This window comes from Acomys minous (genome assembly GCF_964271855.1).
Source record: "Acomys minous genome assembly, chromosome: 6".
Taxonomy (NCBI): domain Eukaryota; kingdom Metazoa; phylum Chordata; class Mammalia; order Rodentia; family Muridae; genus Acomys; species Acomys minous.
This window is the reverse complement of record NC_140487.1, coordinates 45,140,479-45,158,223: the sequence shown is the minus strand read 5'-3', so window position 1 is coordinate 45,158,223 and position 17,745 is coordinate 45,140,479. Positions and strand designations below refer to the sequence as shown.

Here is a 17,745-nt window from a genome sequence, read left to right as displayed (position 1 = left end):
CAGTTTTCATGTAATGAACTCGACTATAAAATCCAAAGCACATGTCCAGTAAAAATAACAAATGTTAGACAAAAAGGAGTTTTGCATCACTGTGGAATCTGACTCCTGACAATCTGTCTTATCCATGCATTCTCCACTATAGGTAGAGCACTTGTGCTCTTACATGGCTTGGCCAGCTGTGTGTGGCTGAGTATCTATTGGAAATGAAATAGAAGGAAAGCAGATAGAGATAACGGAGTCAATCTCTGACTAGAACAGAGGGTCGTCTTTAGACAGACGTTGGTATAAGGGGATAGGCAGCTACGAAGTATGCGAAGAACATATTTGAGGATAGATTTGAAGTCAGTGTGTGAAAAATTCAGTTTTGATAAGACCATCTTTATTCTAATAATGGGTCCATGTTGGAACATGTCTCCAAACCAAGAACTTTTCTTGCCAAGAAAAGTTGTGGAAGTCCTGAGGGAGGCGAAGTGGGTCAGACAGGAGCAGTCTGATTCTAGAAGTCTTTGTTCCTGGTCGTACTCAATAAGAGGTGAGTGGATCTCCTAGGAAGTCTCCCAGGACTCAAGCCTCATTTTTTAAATATGAGATTATTTATAGTGATGTCAAACAATGTATTGCCAGATCTTAGGAGAAAAGATATAGGCAAAGTCTGCCATCTTCCTGTAAGGATCACCAGCAGTAAGAATGCAGCCACCTCTTTGCCCTGTTTCTGTGTCCAGAAAACAATCAGAGGCTTTCCTGGGTGCAGACACCCTTGCGGGCTTCTCACAATGCCCTCTCTACTCTGGGAATTATGTTTCTCCTCACTCCACTACATGACCTGTGTGCACTATTATCTCATATGCACTAGATGTTTTTCATGAATGCAGTTTATATGTATATCAACTTTATATTGCATAAAACAATACTTTATAAGCTTAAACAAGGTTTTATATTGCCTTAATACTACCCAAATGGTAATTAAATAAAAAAGCTATGTTCTAAAATTTCTTCTAAAGCTTTTCCTGGCACATGGGAAAGTTGTCCGGTGTTAGGCACAATGAATGTTCTGTACTAATAACAGATACAACTTTTCCAGTACCTTAGCATAGAATTGTGATTACTAGATGATTATAAGAATTAGTAATTGGGAAATATTTGATTGGCAGAATACATTCATATTCTAAGATCATAATGCAGTCTGCAGAACCGACACAAAATAAGAATGAGTGTACCATAGCTCTAACTGCCTTCCTCCCACTCCCCGAGTCCAAACCTGTGCCTAGTTCCTGTACCTATGCTGTTATCATGGGGGTGCTACCACACCCATCTAGACCCATTTTTAAAGGAGACAACTTAATCAAGATCACCTAAAGGGTTCTGAGCTACAGCATATACCCAAATCTTCTGTTTCCTAAACTCCTAACTCCTGTACTGGCACAGTTGGTGTTTATAAGCATCCAAACAAGAAAAACTTGAAATCATTTGAAAAATTGCCAAGGGAAACACACTCTGTGCTGAGAAACTGCAAATCATCAGTTTACTAGTGATGACCCTCCTGATTTCTGGCTGTTCATATTTTTTGGGGGGGTGTTAAATTTGATAACAATGCGATGATAGACTTTACTCCAAAATCTCTTGCCTTTCAGTGCTCAAAAAATATCTTGACAGTTGACTAATTAAGCTCTGAAGGTAAGGCATATGGGTTCCTTCAGCTAAAAAAAATCACAGAGAAGTACTTGAAATTTAAATTAAAAAATGACATTTTATGCATTAAAGACAGGCATGCTGTCAATCTTAGCACTCAACCAGTGTTCCGAAAAGCCTTGTGAGAGGACACGTGTCTTCTGGTTAGACATGCTCTGTAACATTCAGCCCCTCGTCAGGGATGTCTGTGGGACTGTCTGTATATCCCTGCTGCTCACTAGTACCATTTTGCTGCTTCTTGGGGTAGGGGCTTGGCTCATTAGCTTTGCTGTGGAGTCTTGCTGGCGTATATGTAGGTAGGGAGTTAGGAAAGCTTCAGTAATGAACTACTGAAGGAAAGAACGATGAATGGGTTGTTTTAGAGCCTTCTTTTTAACTGTCAGTATCCAAACAATAAAGAAGCCTCCTGTCTAGAGCTGACCTAACTTAACAAGGACAATATTGAACTTTAAGGGAAGCTGATTTACTCTAACAGCCTGATTCTCATTTTTCTGCTCACAAGCTAAGCTTTTCACCAACCAAACTGTCTTCCTCTGAAAGAAGCTATGGCTGGAAGATGAAGTCAGCTAGAGCCTTTCTTTGGTTTCACTAGTCTTGAATGTGGAAGAAGGTGCATACCTGTGGTAGCAAGAATGCAAACAGTTTTTCCTTCTTCTTGCACATTTGAAAGCAACATCAATATTGAGCCCGGACTGGAAACAGGAGTGTTACTGGGTACAGTTTTCACTGACTGAGGAGCTGAGCACAGAGAGCTGTAAAGCAGCCGACTTTGTCTTCTGCTTACATAGGATCTATTCCCTTTGGCTTTAGGCAACCGCTTTGTTTCACCAGTGTTGGAAACCTGTATAAATCGACAGAATTCTGAGCTGCAGTGACTTCACTATGAAAACATTGACTTCATTAGAGCCCTCGAATGTAGATGAGTGTCTTAAGTGGGGCAGTAGTAAGTTGTTTGTTTCCTTCAAAACACAAGTAAAAGGAGATAAGTCTTTGGGAGACTAGTTTTGTGCTTTGGCTACAAAGCTCGGGAGATGTGAGGATGTGTTAGTAAGACATTTCAGTCTTCTTTGTTAGCTATTAAAAGTGCTGAATGTGCTACCTCAGGGTTCATTCACATTAAGGTAGTTAAATGGAGACTTTAATGGCCGCTCTCTGCCTGGGGTTGTCTTGTTTAGCTTCTGCTGAAAAGAGCAAGGATGCCTCCCTCAGAGAACAGGTGTACTGTGACAAGGGCAGGAAGATGCAGTCTTAGGAACTGGTAATGCAGCAACTTTTCAGGAGCTGTAGGCTGCAGGCCGGGGAATGGCTCAGCAAGGAACCAAGATGCAGCACTTAATAATTTGTGAGTGCAGGTAATTACAATAAGATGGCTACTGACTATGTGAATGAGCAAAGATAGGTTTTCAAATACAATGATTTGCGCAGTGTATACTAATTTCTCACAGTTATTTTTGTTATGAGAATGTAAATAACACTAAATGTAAAGTGTTATTTAATTTTTATTAAAATTGTTTTTATTTTTAATAAAACCATTTTAGTAAAACAATGTTTTATTAAAATAACACATTTCAGAAGATGTTATGTTAAATTGTGCATTTCTCTTGGAATGGAATACTGTGTGAGGTTAACAGTCAGCTGGAAAATATGTACATCTGGTGAACCAAAAATGAAAGCAAGTTGCTAATACCAAGGGTGTTAGGTTTTTTTCCTATAGCTGTGATAAAATACCCTGACACAGCAACTTAAAGATGGAGGGCTTCCCTTTGTCTCATAGTTTAGTATATAATCCACTGTGGCAGGGAAGAAGTGGCTGGTCACATGGCATCCACAGTCAGTAACAGAGTGATGGACAAATGCTACTTCACTCTCTTTCTTCACTTCCACTGTCTAACATCCCAGCTCAGAGAATGGTGCCACCCACAGTGGCCTCAGTTATTATAATCAATATAATGTTTGACAGGTATGCCCAGTAGCTACCTTCCAGATAATTATGTAGTCTGTCAAGTTAACAGTCAGTACTAATCAATACACTGACTGAACATTGTGGGAGCCAAGGGGCCTGAGCAAAACTGAAATTCATAAAGAATGGACAGCTCTCCTCCTTAAATGTGCTTACTATAGTACGCCTAAGAAACATTTGCTAATATCTGACATCTTTGTGTTGAGTTCAAACATCAAGAACATCTTATTGCATGGTATAAAATACTGAGTAATGGATGTATCACCAAGGGACCCCAAGCTAAGTCCCTGACTAGGGCTTCCCTTCAAGCTGAGACAATGCCATTGACAAACACATGTTCTCTCTCTCATTCATAGGTTATGTAGATTTCAACAATATTTATGATTTTAAATTACAGTTCTCTTGAGGAAATATTTTTCTAGCTATCTAGTAAGATGACTACATGCTGTGATTAATTCAGCTATTTGTAATATAAAGACTTTTTTTTTTAAATTATAGCTATGGTGGTACCTGAATGGAAAGATTTTATTGCCAAACATCTGAAATTGAAGTTTCTCTTTGAGTGATAGGTATACAGTGTGCTTCAGATCCAGATCAGTATTGTTGGTACTTACGTACGTATTTATTTATTTGTATTCTCCATGGGTCAATGAGGCTTGAAGCAGGGAGGCAGGGAAATTCCAATACAAGTTTGCTATGTAGGTAGAGGTGTAACTAATTCTCACAGTTCCACACCTAAGAATATGAGAAATGCTTGAGGATTTTACTGTCCTCAGTTCCTCTTTTAGCAGCTCAAATATTGAAAATTAAATTTCTGTCCCCCAGTGATCATTACAAATCTCATTAGAGATATTGTGAAAGGATGATTGAAAACTGCTTGGTTTTTGGGAAAACAACATGCTGAGAAACAGCAGATATCAGATATTGGGGAAAGTTAACTGAATTTTTCCCTGTATGCTGCATGTTGGAATCTTGAGATTTCACCTTTTGACATGCACTCAACTGATGACTTTGCAGCAGATTTTTGGGTGGGAACTATTGCACATGCCTCCCAGTGACTGTGAGTGGGTGGCTTCTTGGTGCATATGTGTGTGGGTGACGTCATCCTCCAGTTGGTCTCAGTGTCCGTCCTTTCCCTAGTTGTGTTCATTGGCCATCCTTCAACCATGTCACTGTTGCATGTAGACACCGAGTTCATTTTCAGAGCTCAAAGCCTTTCTGCTGTTTCTGCTTGCTGTTCTCTCTGCTTGGAAACCTTTTCTTTAGATCCTTCTCCCCTTCAGATCACTTGAGTTCAAGATACCTCATCAAAGCCACTTGCCTGGCTTCCCCATTACTCAGTTTTCTGGAGTCTGGGTTATTTATCTTCTTAGTGTTCCTGTTCATGTGCACATGAAGTCCAACTGTATGTGTGTTTACTCTGAAGTGTTACGTGGTCAAAAGCTTAGTCTTATTCTGTCTGTTTTCTGAAACATCACTAGTCCTGGGCAGTGTAAGACTCAGCAGTAGTTTGTTGAGTGAGTGAATGTGTAAGTGTATCATGGAAGTGCATGCCACTTGGATTTGTTGTTCTTGAATTTTTTCTTACCTCAAGTTTATACAGGTGCATTTCCAGACTATACATTGTGTTATGTAGTATGCATGTTTGGAGTGAAAACCATTCATTCTATTGCATCTCTGCTGGATTAAAATTTTTTTATTTTTTTATTTTACGTGTATGGGTTGAATGTATGTCTGTGTATCATTAGTGTGCAGTAACCAAAGAGGCCAGAAAGGGGTTTCAAACCCTCCAAAACTGGGGATACAGATGGTTGTGAGCCACGGCGTGGGTGCCGAGAACTGAATCTGCAACTGCTGCAGGAGTTAGGGTCTATGAACTGCTGGACTTCCCTCTATCCCTCCACTGGTGAATTTCAGTGATACATAAACACAAGTGGACACTGGTGCCTATATGTTATTAAAGTGGGCCAGTCAGTGTCAAGTAATCAATAATGGAGGGATTTTGGAGACACTAGATTCCAAGAATCTTGAATTAAAGAGTGTTCAATGGACTGATTCGTTCCTCCCATCTTTCTTTTCCTTCCTTCTTTCTTTCCTTCCTTCCTTCCTTCCTTCCTTCCTTCCTTCCTCCCTCCCTCTCTTCCTTCCTGTTACTTCTTTTCCTGTTAAAATATTATGTTTGTCCAACAATGAATTATGCCTAAAGACTAGATAAAATAAAATAATTTAAAAGTATTGTCTCCTGAAATTCATGGGTAGTTTGTTTAGAAGGCAAAATGAAGTTTATTTCATTTATCCCCTGGAGAGGCACGTGTCACGTAAGCTGTCACCTCCCCCTAGTAATTCACTAAGCAAATGGAAGAGAATTGCTCCAGTTTTGCTCCTGTCATGTGGGAGGCAGTGCTGCCCGCTTCTGTGGAGAAACGAGAATGGGTTGCATTATGATTTATTGCCCCAATGGCTGTGATTGTTACACATATACTCAGACACACCCGCAACAAGGGCACAGAAAATAGGAGAGATCTCTGACATTTGAGGAAAGTTATGAGTCAGTTGACATCTGCGTAACTAAATACTAGGCTCTCTTTATCCATAAGTTTATGCCATGAGTGCTGTTTAATGTTTCTTCAGTGATTATCAATAAAAAAGTTCATACTTTTAACAATACGTAACTTTCTACCCTTGGTTAATTTAGCATGATTAACATGGATTTCTGTGGAAACTGGAGTCTTTTTGTTTTTGCTTTAGGTTCGTGGGAGCAAGGGAGAAGTTCTGTATATTTTGGATGCTACCAACCCAAGACACTCCAACTGGCTTCGCTTTGTTCACGAGGCACCATCTCAGGAGAGGAAGAACCTGGCTGCCATTCAAGTGAGCCTGTTGGCTTCGTATTTGTACAATGCACCATGAGAGTAATGAATTAATTTATAACCCTACTCCGTGTCTTCAGTTCATTTCCCTATGATCAGCTTCAAATACCAGTACCTAACTCATAAAAGCTTAGAAATAATCTAGTCAGCATTCGTAGGAAACGTCAACTGAGCTGTCGGCTAAAACCAGATCATTATTGGCTTTATTGTACTTCTCGTGGGGATGGGTTACATGGTCTGATACTGTGCTTGGCAGAGCTTGCCTTCTTCTCTGATTTTCTTCAGTGAGTGTTTTTGATGGAACTTTGGTTTGCTAGTTGCTTTGGATAATCATATTGTGCTGTGAATTATTCTTTGGGGAAGGCCTCATGAAGACAGTTTGTTCATGTGTGTTTTCCCAGTCAGACTGAGCCTCGTGGGGATCATGAGCTTTTGAGATTTCCTCAGATAAACAGATTCAGTGGGATACATTTAAGTATCTCTCTATGCAGAGAAATTATAAGCATTTGGCTCATGCAGTAATGGACATTAGCAAATCCAAAATCTGTAGAGCTTATGTCTCAATTAGAATCCAAGGAGTAAAAGCTCCCATAGAACCATGGAGTCTTCTTTGAACAAGAGGAGGAGATGGTGATTCTCTTATGCTGAACAATCTGGGGGCTGGTGGGGGTGGGGGCAGCTTTGTGTTCTGTTAGACCTTTCAACTGATTGAGTGAGGCCCCTCCCATTATGGTAGTCAATATTCCTTACTCAAACCCACTGATTTAAATGTTACTTTCATCCAAAACCATTTTCATAGAAGCACACAACATACCATTGAACTATCTATCCATCACTACCTTGAGTCGACCTATAAAATGGACTGCCACAAGTAGGAACTGAGTCTCACTGAACTCTCTTTCACCGTGTGATAGTATACTGCCACATATACCATTTGGTTCCTGTATAGATTATGAGTTGAACTTAGCAATTGCTTGATGGGAATAAAGGCGAAGGGACAAGAGGCAGTTTTGTAGTGGCCCTATACATAAAAGATTAGTTAGATGGCCAAGAGAATTAGGGGACACTTTAGGGTGGTGTAAAACTGACTTGTCCTGTATAAAGCTTCCTGTCCTGACTCTGAACTGCAGATAAAGTCAAGAAGCCATGGCTGACAGAAACAAGAGGGGAAGAAAAAGAGCAGAGGCAAACTGTTTACACTGTTCTATATTCCTCATTTATATGTTTGTGTTTGCTTATAGAAACTTCTAACATAGAAATTTATTGACTAGTATACTTAATTCCAGTGACACTTAGTTCTAAACCAACTTTAGTGAGGGAAAATCCACAGCATTAAGTTTAATCCAACAAAAAATACAGTTGTCCAGTTTTCAATATTCTATCCTCAGCTAAGCAATTTATCTTCTAATACAAAGGTTAGAAAAATAATGTCTGTCTCTCTGTGGACACGCAGAGCTGACTCTTCTAAAACAGCTAAGATAGAATATGGGATCTTTGGCAGCAGAGATTGTCAAACCACATTTTGGATTCTCCTCGACACAAAGATCCAAACACAATTGTAACATTCATTTTTCCTTCATGTGTAAGCATAAATTTTTCAAGTATATTTATACTTTTTCATGTTCCTGATCAAAGTAGTCTCATGGCATCTGTAGTTATGAATTCACTTGCCGTGTTCACTTTGTAAATGTTACTGTTGTCACAACTACTTAGCCAATTTATTTTAAGCCAACTATTTCTTCTTACTGTCCTTTAGACACACACAGTAAAGAAAGACAGACACAGACAAAGGCACAGAGACACTACATACACACACACACACACACACACACACACACACACACACACACACACACACACACCCTCCTTGTGTTGTCATATGGGGTTTAACATTTTCCAAGACTTTCTTACTTGAGAACTTTCTTCCTATTGGCTGATAGTTCAGATAATCAGTAATTTTCCTCATTTGCTCCAACTCTCAGGCTGTTTGTTCTGAGCTTTGAACTGGGCCTCAGACTCTCTCCACAATCCTTATTGAAGAATGTCCTATGTGTGTACTTTGCTTTAATCTCCCTTCAGTTGATGGAAATAGCCATGGTTGTATTGACCTTGACCTTTTCCCATCCACATACCATTCTACTGTGCTTTATGTGTTTATCACATTGTGGACATTGCATGTGTTGTTTCTAGTAATCACCCTTCCCAAGGCACAGTTATCACTCTCTGGAATACTCAGCAACCACTTTTCTTCCCTCGTGTCAACTGTATTCCTTTCCTTGAGAGAGAATGTAAGTCTGAAAGAAAATGGTAGCAGTTTTCGTTCCTCAGGACATAACTGACGAGGGCAATCAAGATAAGGGCAGGATTAGAAGGAGACAAGAACTTCTGTGAAATTTCACTCTTGATTTAATTAGGAGCCAAGTCTGTTCAGTGACCACTGCAAGGCCCTTTCTTAATGGGAATGGATGCACCATAACCTTGGTTTTGCCATGCTATACACTAGGATCTTTATTAGCTCCCTTGAGTAACAGCTCTCTCTTGAACAGTAGCTGGAGCAACAGGCTGCTGAGGCTCCAAAATCATATTTGAGTAAGAGACAAAGAGCAAGATAGTTGGGTCTCATGACTGAAAACAAAGCCATTCCTCTAATTGGTTAGAATGCTCTCCTGAGAGTTGCATTCCAGAAACTCTGAGTGGGTAAGACAAGAGCATAATGTTTCCTGCATTACATTATGAATCAATTGCATTCCAAATTGCATCTGAAATTTGGGGTATTCAGGAAATTTTTTATTTGAGCTGTATGCCCCAGGGGTAGAATAAATGAGAAACATTTGTGGCTGTGCGGGTTGCTTGGTGGAAGATGTCAATACTTGGTCCAATTTTGGAGGGACAAGGGATTTAGAATTTCAGGTCTGTTTTGGCAGACAGTTGGAACTCCTTCATGGAGACTCAATTATGTTTGTAGTTTTGCAATTTATTTGATTTTTGAAAATTTGCTTTGGAAATGATGATTAGGTATCTGAATTGCTGAAAAACGATCTAGTGAGCAAATAGTTCTTCCCACATGTACCCTTTTCAGAATAACCAGCTGAAGTGTGTATTTAGATTTTGGAAACGTTTCCAACTTAGACTAGAAAGTTAAATGTGAAAGGTATGTCTGTACGTGATGCAGAAGCACTCTCAGGCACTGAACAGTGCTGACACTTCTCAGAGTTAAATTTGTGCCACTAAATGAAAACATGTGTATGGTATTTGAAAAAAATTTGACAAGTCACTGTAGGCTTTGTATTCTTTTTCTTTCTTTCTTTTTCTTTTAAGTAGAAAACTATTTAGTTAAAATTACTATATTTGACCATGTCCCCTGGATGAGGAGGCCTGGTGGCACTCAGAGGAAGGATAGCAGGCTACCAAGAAGAGACTTGATACCCTAAGGGCATATACAGGGGGAGGAGGTTCCCCTCAGTCACAGTCATAAGGAAGGGGAGTAGAGGGAAAGTGGGAGGGAAGGAGGAATGGGAGGATACAAGGGATGGGATAACAATTGAGATGTAATATGAATAAATAAATATATATATATTAAAAATATAATTACATAAGCAAAAAGAATTACTTAGTTGAGGTAGTGAATTATCCTGTTTGGAAAAGAAACTGAATTCTTTGCAATATCCAAGGTAGCATTACACCTCATGTTCTTCAGGACCCATTTCCAGACGTTTCTTCCCAGCACTGTTTGCTGTTGTGGAGGAGTGACTTGATGTTCATGGAGGCCTTGGCACATGAAGGAACCCTTTGGATTCTCATCTATGTTATGAGGCAGGCTGGGCTCTGAAGCTGAGTTCAGATAGCAACACAGATTCACCGTACTTCTGACGTCAACTCAGCGCTCCTATAGCTACCTACTCCACTGTAGGCTCTTCCTTTTGAGCTGTGTACAACTGCAGCATCAGCATAGTAGCTTGCTATAGGCGTGTTTGGGGTGGGGGCTGGAATTTAGTATCAGTTTCATTAGTAATTAACCACATGTGTACCACTTGTCTGAAAAATAGTAGTTAACATTTGTACCCTATACATTATCTCTCACTAAAATTGAGATCATTTCTGAGAAATGTCACTGTAAACCAAGACATTACTGGTATTTGGCATTAGCTTTAATTTAAAGATTGAAAAGGAAAGATTGGAAAATTTGTCCTTTATACATTATTTACAGACCTTACATTTTTCATCCTCACAGAGCAAAAAGGTATTAATAGAAGTTAGTGATGAAGAAAAAGTGCTCCCCCATTCTGAAATAGCTTTCAGTACAAAGACCATAGTTGATCACATCGCTGATAGCAAATAGAACAAAACTTAGCCTTAGGCAACTTGAGGCTCCTTTTTAAGGAACACATAAGGCTAAGATGGATATCTTATGCCAATAGAAAGAATATTAAGCACAGTATTTTATAGACTTGGCAAATAGCCATTCAAAGTGATGAATAAAATATTATTGGCGGATCTCTCTCTCCTCTCTCTCTCTCTCTCTCTCTCTCTCTCTCTCTCTCTCCATTCTTTCCTTCCCTCTTCTCCTCCCTCCCTCCCCCGCTCCCTGTAGGGGTACCTTTTGATGAGAAGACCTTCTGTATCTCTAGTCCCATAAAACATTACAATAGTTAACTGTACCTCCACCGCAGGCCGGCTATACTTCCCAGCACGTGTGTCTCTCCCAGCAATAAAAACATGTTATTAATGGCATGCCACCAATATGCAGTCTCTAGAAATCATTATTTAAGGTTATGGATTTAAAATTGTATATGAGTGGCTTTTGTTTATATAGCTCATCTGTATAAGTTTGTAACTGTGTTGGTTACCTATTTGTAACAAGCTTGTCCTAAATTTCACATCATGAAGTAGGAAGCATGCATATTATTCTATATTTCCAGACAGTAGAATTCAAGAGCAGCTTAGTTGGGGGGCAGGTTTGGGACCACTGGATTGTAAAGAGTTTACAGTCAAGTGGACACCTGAGAAGTCTTCACTGAAGGCCCTGAAGACTTGTTTAGGACTGGAAGGTATACTTCAGTCACAAGGCTGTTGGCAGGATGAACATTTACTTTATGGAAGGATGGGGGTAAGGTTAATGATAAAAGCAGGTGCTTGACAGAACCAGACAAAGAGTACAGAGTACAGGATGAGAAACATGGCTGATAGTAACAAAACGAACACCAGTTTTCTGGTTTGACAGGGGTTGCTCCAGGTTCCTGGCTCTGCCCTGTGCTGGCTGAGCAGGGTAGTCATTCAACCATCTGTTGTTAGTTACTAAGAACATGCAATGTGCTGGGCCCTGTCCTGAGTGCTGGATGTACTATGACAATGTAGCTCCTGCATTCTATACAGAAAAATAATATATTTAAAACTCGGCTCCTCTTCATGTGACTATATTGTCAGACATATCTGATTGGATTCTTGTGCAGGTTAAATACATACCATAGCATCTTGAAAAAACTAGTGGCTTGTTACTATAGCAGAGGATAGAAAGGCAGGATACACTGCAATCCCATGCAATAAACTGGAGTAAGAACAGCTCTCAGAGGAGGCAGGAGACAGCTAAAGATCTCTAGCTGATACTAGAGTAAAATAGGATCAGACAGGGGGAAAACAATTCAAGGTCCATCTTACAGGGATTGGTGGGTCTTGGGAGTCCCGTCCTGAGAGAGGGAGTGACCAGAGCTGTGCTTGAGGCACACAGTGTCAGAGATGTGGTGTTGTACAGATAGTTAAAGAGACGTGGGGAGGAAGGTAGAAGAAAGTTGCTGAATAGTAACAAGGAAGACCAGAAACACACATGCTCTCCTTGACACTCTACCAGAGTGGTGCTGAGACACCATTTAAAGAAATAAAATAAAAAGCCTGCTTAGTAGATGCATTGATGTCTGCTCAGAGAAAGTGTCATGGGACTATGTACCAAAAACATGATCAGTAGAATACTCATTACTTCTAGATTGTGTGGAAGATACTGAGTCAGCTAATACGCAGTGAGGTAGAAACTGCACAGAAGCAGACACTGCCAGCTTTAGGAAGTGCCATCCAGTGCCAAGGCCACCATTTACAAATGGGCTTAACAAACATCTATAGCATAACCCATGAATGACTGCCTACTGAGTCAAACAACACTGGTGGCCCAGTCTTGCTAAGGACCTCTCAAAGACCAGAACAACACATTCAGATAAGGAGACTGAGTAGCGGAGTGGCAGCTTGTATGCTCTGACCTGTGAGGAACCACTCACTGAGGGGCCAGCATGTGAGACCCCGCCCCTGCATTGCAAAGGACAGCTTAGGGGTATGACAGCCATGTAGGAGCCTAGGAAGGAATGACAAGAGGGTTGAGATTGGATCCAGCAAGCAGAGTATTAGAGATTGAGCCTGGTGCCCATAACATGATTGTACCAGAAAGAAAAATGACATCACACGACTACTACCACCTGGGCCCCTTTGAATAGTGCAAACATTTCTATTAAAAGAAAAAGAATGATTCAAAAAAATCTATCCTAGTTGCACAATTCCCAATTCTAAAAACAAAAGAATCATGAAAAATAAAGACAAGGAACAATGAGTCCCCTAAAATCACTAATTTCTCAGTAGTGCTGTTCAGTGTGAATGAGGTAGATACAGTTCTAACAATAAATTCAAAAAATAATTATAAATATACATTGAAAGGAATCAAAAGACAAACTCCTAAAGCCTTCTAATCATGTATTTTAATCTCTAAAAACAACTGTCAATCTAGTACTACACCCAGAAAGACTATATGTCATAATTGAAGGAAAAAGAAACACAAGCTAAAGGAATTCATTACAACTAAGCCAGCTCTTCAGAAGATGCTTGGAGGAATCTGTCTGACTGAAAAGCAATCATGTCTACGAGAATACAATAAAGAATGAAAATGATGAGAACAGAAATTAAACAAATTGGAATAGGAAAACATCAAGCACAACAAAAGTCAACAAACAGCAGGTGTTACAAGACACCTTGCAATAAAAATTCTGTATTTTATAGATATTAATTCTCCAATAAAGAGAGAGAAACTAACAGATTCAAATGAAAAACAGTATGCATCTGTTTGTTGCTTCCAAGAAATGCATGTAGCTATTAAAGACACAACTTTAGGGTGAATGGAGAGTAAAAGGTTATTTCAAATCAACTGAATGAGGAACCAGCAAACAGTGATGTTTACTACTTGAAAAAATAGACTTCAAACCAACTTAATCAGTAGAGATAAGGTTATCACTGCATTTTGGGAACAAACCAGGTAGAACTGTTATTTCTGGTACCGAACTAATTACCAGCAACTGCAGCATACAACAGCGCAAAGAGCTATGGCATAGTCAAGTTTAGGTTTGCTGTGAAGAAAGAAGGGGATCGTAAATCATACTTAATAAGTATAATGATGGAATCTTTGTATACGAGAATCAGTGAGCGGTGCATTAGACATGGAAGAATTCTGTTTTTCTACGTAAGATTTAAGAGATGTGGTAGAAATGAAACAGGAAGTTTATAGATTCTTAGCTGTTACAAAGTATAATGATAGACGCATTGAAGCTTTAAAAAAGTTCAGTACGCCCACTGACTGAAGGAGAAATTAAACTAACAATTGCATGTATGTCCATGTAAGTGTGTATGTGTACAGGCACTAGAACCCAGCCTCTCCAATGAAGCTTGCTTGCTACTTGCTGCTGAGCAACACTCATTGTGCGTGAACACAAAGGAGGAAGTGGCTTTGCTTTATTTTTCAAAATGGCAGGTACATTTGAAAGTGAGTTTTGGGTTACTGTCAGTGGTTGTCACTAAGGTAGTGAGAAGATGTAAATGCAGTAAACTGAATGAATTTACTAACTGAATACTAGCATTAGGCGTAGTTACTTCTTTGTCAGTGGATGTTGGGTTTTCTAGGGGAAATTTCTATTCAACAAAAACTACTACTCCAAAGCATGTAGTTTCTCATAAAGTGATCTGAGATAAAACAGGAAGATCTGCATTTCATCAGTGAATTACAAAATATTCAAAAGAAGCTTTGTGATTTATGTTATTCAGTGTACATTCTGGGGATTCTGCAGACTACGTGAGTTGAGAAGACGGCTTGGGAACAGAGAAGAGCAAGGACAGGCTTCTGTTTAGTCGTGAGCTTACTGCAGAGGTTTGTGACCTCAGGAAGGTGCAGAGTCCAGGGCAAGGCATTGTGAGATTTGAGTATGGGCTTCTTTCTTATGAGAGCTTTGCAGTTGATATTCACACCTAGAAAGTGGTTATATCTATCATTTAGTTCACTTATGTCACAACCCGATATATTGTCTCATGTTTAAGTAATTGGGCATTTGTTTGACTGATGTGCCTATGAATTCTTTAACTTGGTTAAGATGGTCACATTACTTAACATCCTTTTGTGCACAAAGATGCAGCACTGTGTTCTGGCTTCTTTCCCTATGGTTGAGTAAGGTCCTTAAGCACCCGTCTGTTCTATCATTTTCCCATTCAGAGGCAGGGGGTGGTCATTTTTACTGAGGGTTATGCCAGTTCTTCCACAGCTGGCCTTTGAGAGATTTTCCCAACTCCATCCCATTCTCATTTCTATATTTTGAAATATAATACAATTTCAGAGATCTTCCTTTTACCTTTGTCATATTGTAAAAATGTATATTATCAAGCACGTATTTGTTTATATTGGTATCTGTATTCATACTGTGTTTCAGCTCATGAAAAGACTAATGCCATGATATAATGTTGACATAAAAGCATCATTTGAAACACTTTTCTCCTTGTTAATGGATAAGATTTATGCTTTTTAAAATTGGTTTAGCTTAACATCATTAAAACCTGTGGGATGACCTCAGGATAATATTTTATTCCCAGAAAGTCACTTGGTAAGTATAATCAAAGCAGACAAGCACAAAGAAGTGATTGCCCATAAATTATGATACTTCAAATTATTATAAAAAAAATCAGATTTTTGCATTGGCACATCCCAAGGTCAAATATATTTCTTTACTGTTACTGTTAAAACAAATGAACAAAAGTCCCATACTAGGTTGGTGAACAAACTTAAAGCTACACTGCACAGTGTTCACAGGGCAGAGCAGAGATAGAGCACTGTTGTCCTGTTGGTCTGAGGATTTCTCTATGTGCAATACTGAAAGCTGTCCATTTGACCGTCTGTACAACTTACCGGAACCATAGCTGAGAAGCAGTTTGAGACTAATGGCACCTATTTCGAAGTTCATTGATTAAGATGACATTGCTATAGAAAAATATTATGTTGTCCGTTCTAATGTTTGAGAGCACACTACAGTTTAAACACAGCTCTAAAAATGCATATGCCTATTTTGTGAATGTAAAGAAAGGGGCACAAATAATACTAAGATATCTTGACCTTACACATCACATTACACTACAAACATAACTGTTCTCTCCTTTCTTGGCTTAAAGAATGGTACCTATGCTTTTTGAATTAGGCTCCTGCCTCTAAGTGTAAGTGAAACTTGTTGATGCACTTGTGTCCAGCCCTTTGCCCGCCTTCCCTGCTATGGCCACATCCTTACCACCAGTGTGTTCTCCCTACGCTTCCCTGACCTCTTTTACCTTATGTAGTTGGTGGTTTTTCCTCAGGTCACTGTGGACTGTGTCACTAAGCCATAATAATACACACACACACACACGCACACACACACACACACACACACACACACACACACACACACTTAACCTCCTTTGACTAGATTCCTCAGCAACGCCCAGTGCCATTACCCGGCTGTGTCTTCGGACACTGTTCTTTTTAACAACACACACCTTCGCAGCCACTCTTCTATTTCACTTTATAGCTAAGCCACCCCCAACAGTTGGCTAACTACTATATTATTTAAAATTTGTTAAAAACAGAAATTGTGGCTATTTTCCCAAATGACATTATTGCATTCTATTGTCTTATTAGTTCAAAACAAATATGCATAGAGTAGAGTGCCGGACCTTGGGAAGATATAGTTCCAGGCACTAAGTGTGTGGTGTGTCAAATATGCCCTCTAGGCTCTATGTTTCAACACTTCATGCCAGCTGGAGTGAGGCCTTTTCTGGGACGTAGGTGGAGGTAGTGGACGAGTGGGGCCTTCTTTGAGGCATCTTACCTACCCTTATTTCCTGTTTTCTTTCTCTCGGTGGCAGAAGCCATATGAACAGCTGCCTTGCTCTCCTGCGATGACAGGGTGTACCACCTCGAATTATAAGCCAAAATCAACTCTTTTTAAGTTGTTCTTATCAGAAATTTGATCAAAACAGTGAGAAATGTAAGAAATTCAGCAACAGCAGAGGCAGGAGGAAGGAGAAACCTGAGTTCAGATAACGCTGGTACAATGTGGAATAGTAAGTATCTTGGGAATGATAACACACATAGCTTGAGATATAATCCCTTCCCTGATGGAGTTTCCCACAAGCCAAGGATTCAGGTAAATCAATTCAGATGTAGTAAGAGAAAGCTGAGCAGCCTGGGACCTGCTGCCCAGGCCTCTGGTATGGTTATGTAGTGGGAACGCTTCTTTCATGATATGATATGGCTCAACCTCCTTAGTCATCAGGGAAATGCAAATCAAAACAACTCTGAGATTCCATCTTACACCCATCAGAATGGCTAAGATAAAAAATTCAAGCGACACCACATGCTGGCGAGGATGTGGGGAGAGAGGAACACTCCTTCATTGCTGGTGGGAATGCAAACTAGTAAAGCCACTTTGGAAATCTATCTGGGGCTATCTCAGAAAACTGGGAATAGGGCTTCCTCAAGACCCAGCTATTCCACTCCTTGGAATATACCCAGAAGATGCTCCAGCACACAACAAGAAAATTTGCTCAACCATGTTCATAGCAGCCTTATTCATAATAGCCAGAACATAGAAACAGCCTAAGTGTCCCTCAGTAGAAGAATGGATAAAGAAACTGTGGTACATTTACACTATGGAATACTACTCAGCTTTTAAAAACAAGGAATTCCCGAAATTTGTGGACAAATGAATTGAACTAGAAATGATCATAATGAGTGAGTTTACCCAGAAGCAGAAAGAGTTAAATGGTATATACTCACTTATATCGGCTTGATATTTTATCAGCTGTGCAAAGCCAGCCCTGTAGGGAAGCTATGCGATTTACATTTCAAGTATTTTATTTTCACCTAAAAATAATTATGCATTTCTTTATCGAATTTTTGGTTCA

At 39.6% G+C, this 17,745-nt stretch overlaps 1 protein-coding gene across 2 annotated transcripts in view; it reads left to right on the top strand.

Annotated features, from left to right (window-relative positions):
- Window positions 1-17,745, top strand: part of PRDM5 (PR/SET domain 5) — a 153,556-nt gene that overhangs the window by 51,895 nt on the left and 83,916 nt on the right. For both annotated transcript variants that reach the window (XM_084787308.1, XM_084787309.1), the window contains exon 3: window positions 6,398-6,520. In XM_084787308.1, coding sequence (XP_084643434.1) covers window positions 6,398-6,520 — 123 coding nt within the window. The remainder of the gene's footprint in view (window positions 1-6,397; window positions 6,521-17,745) is intronic.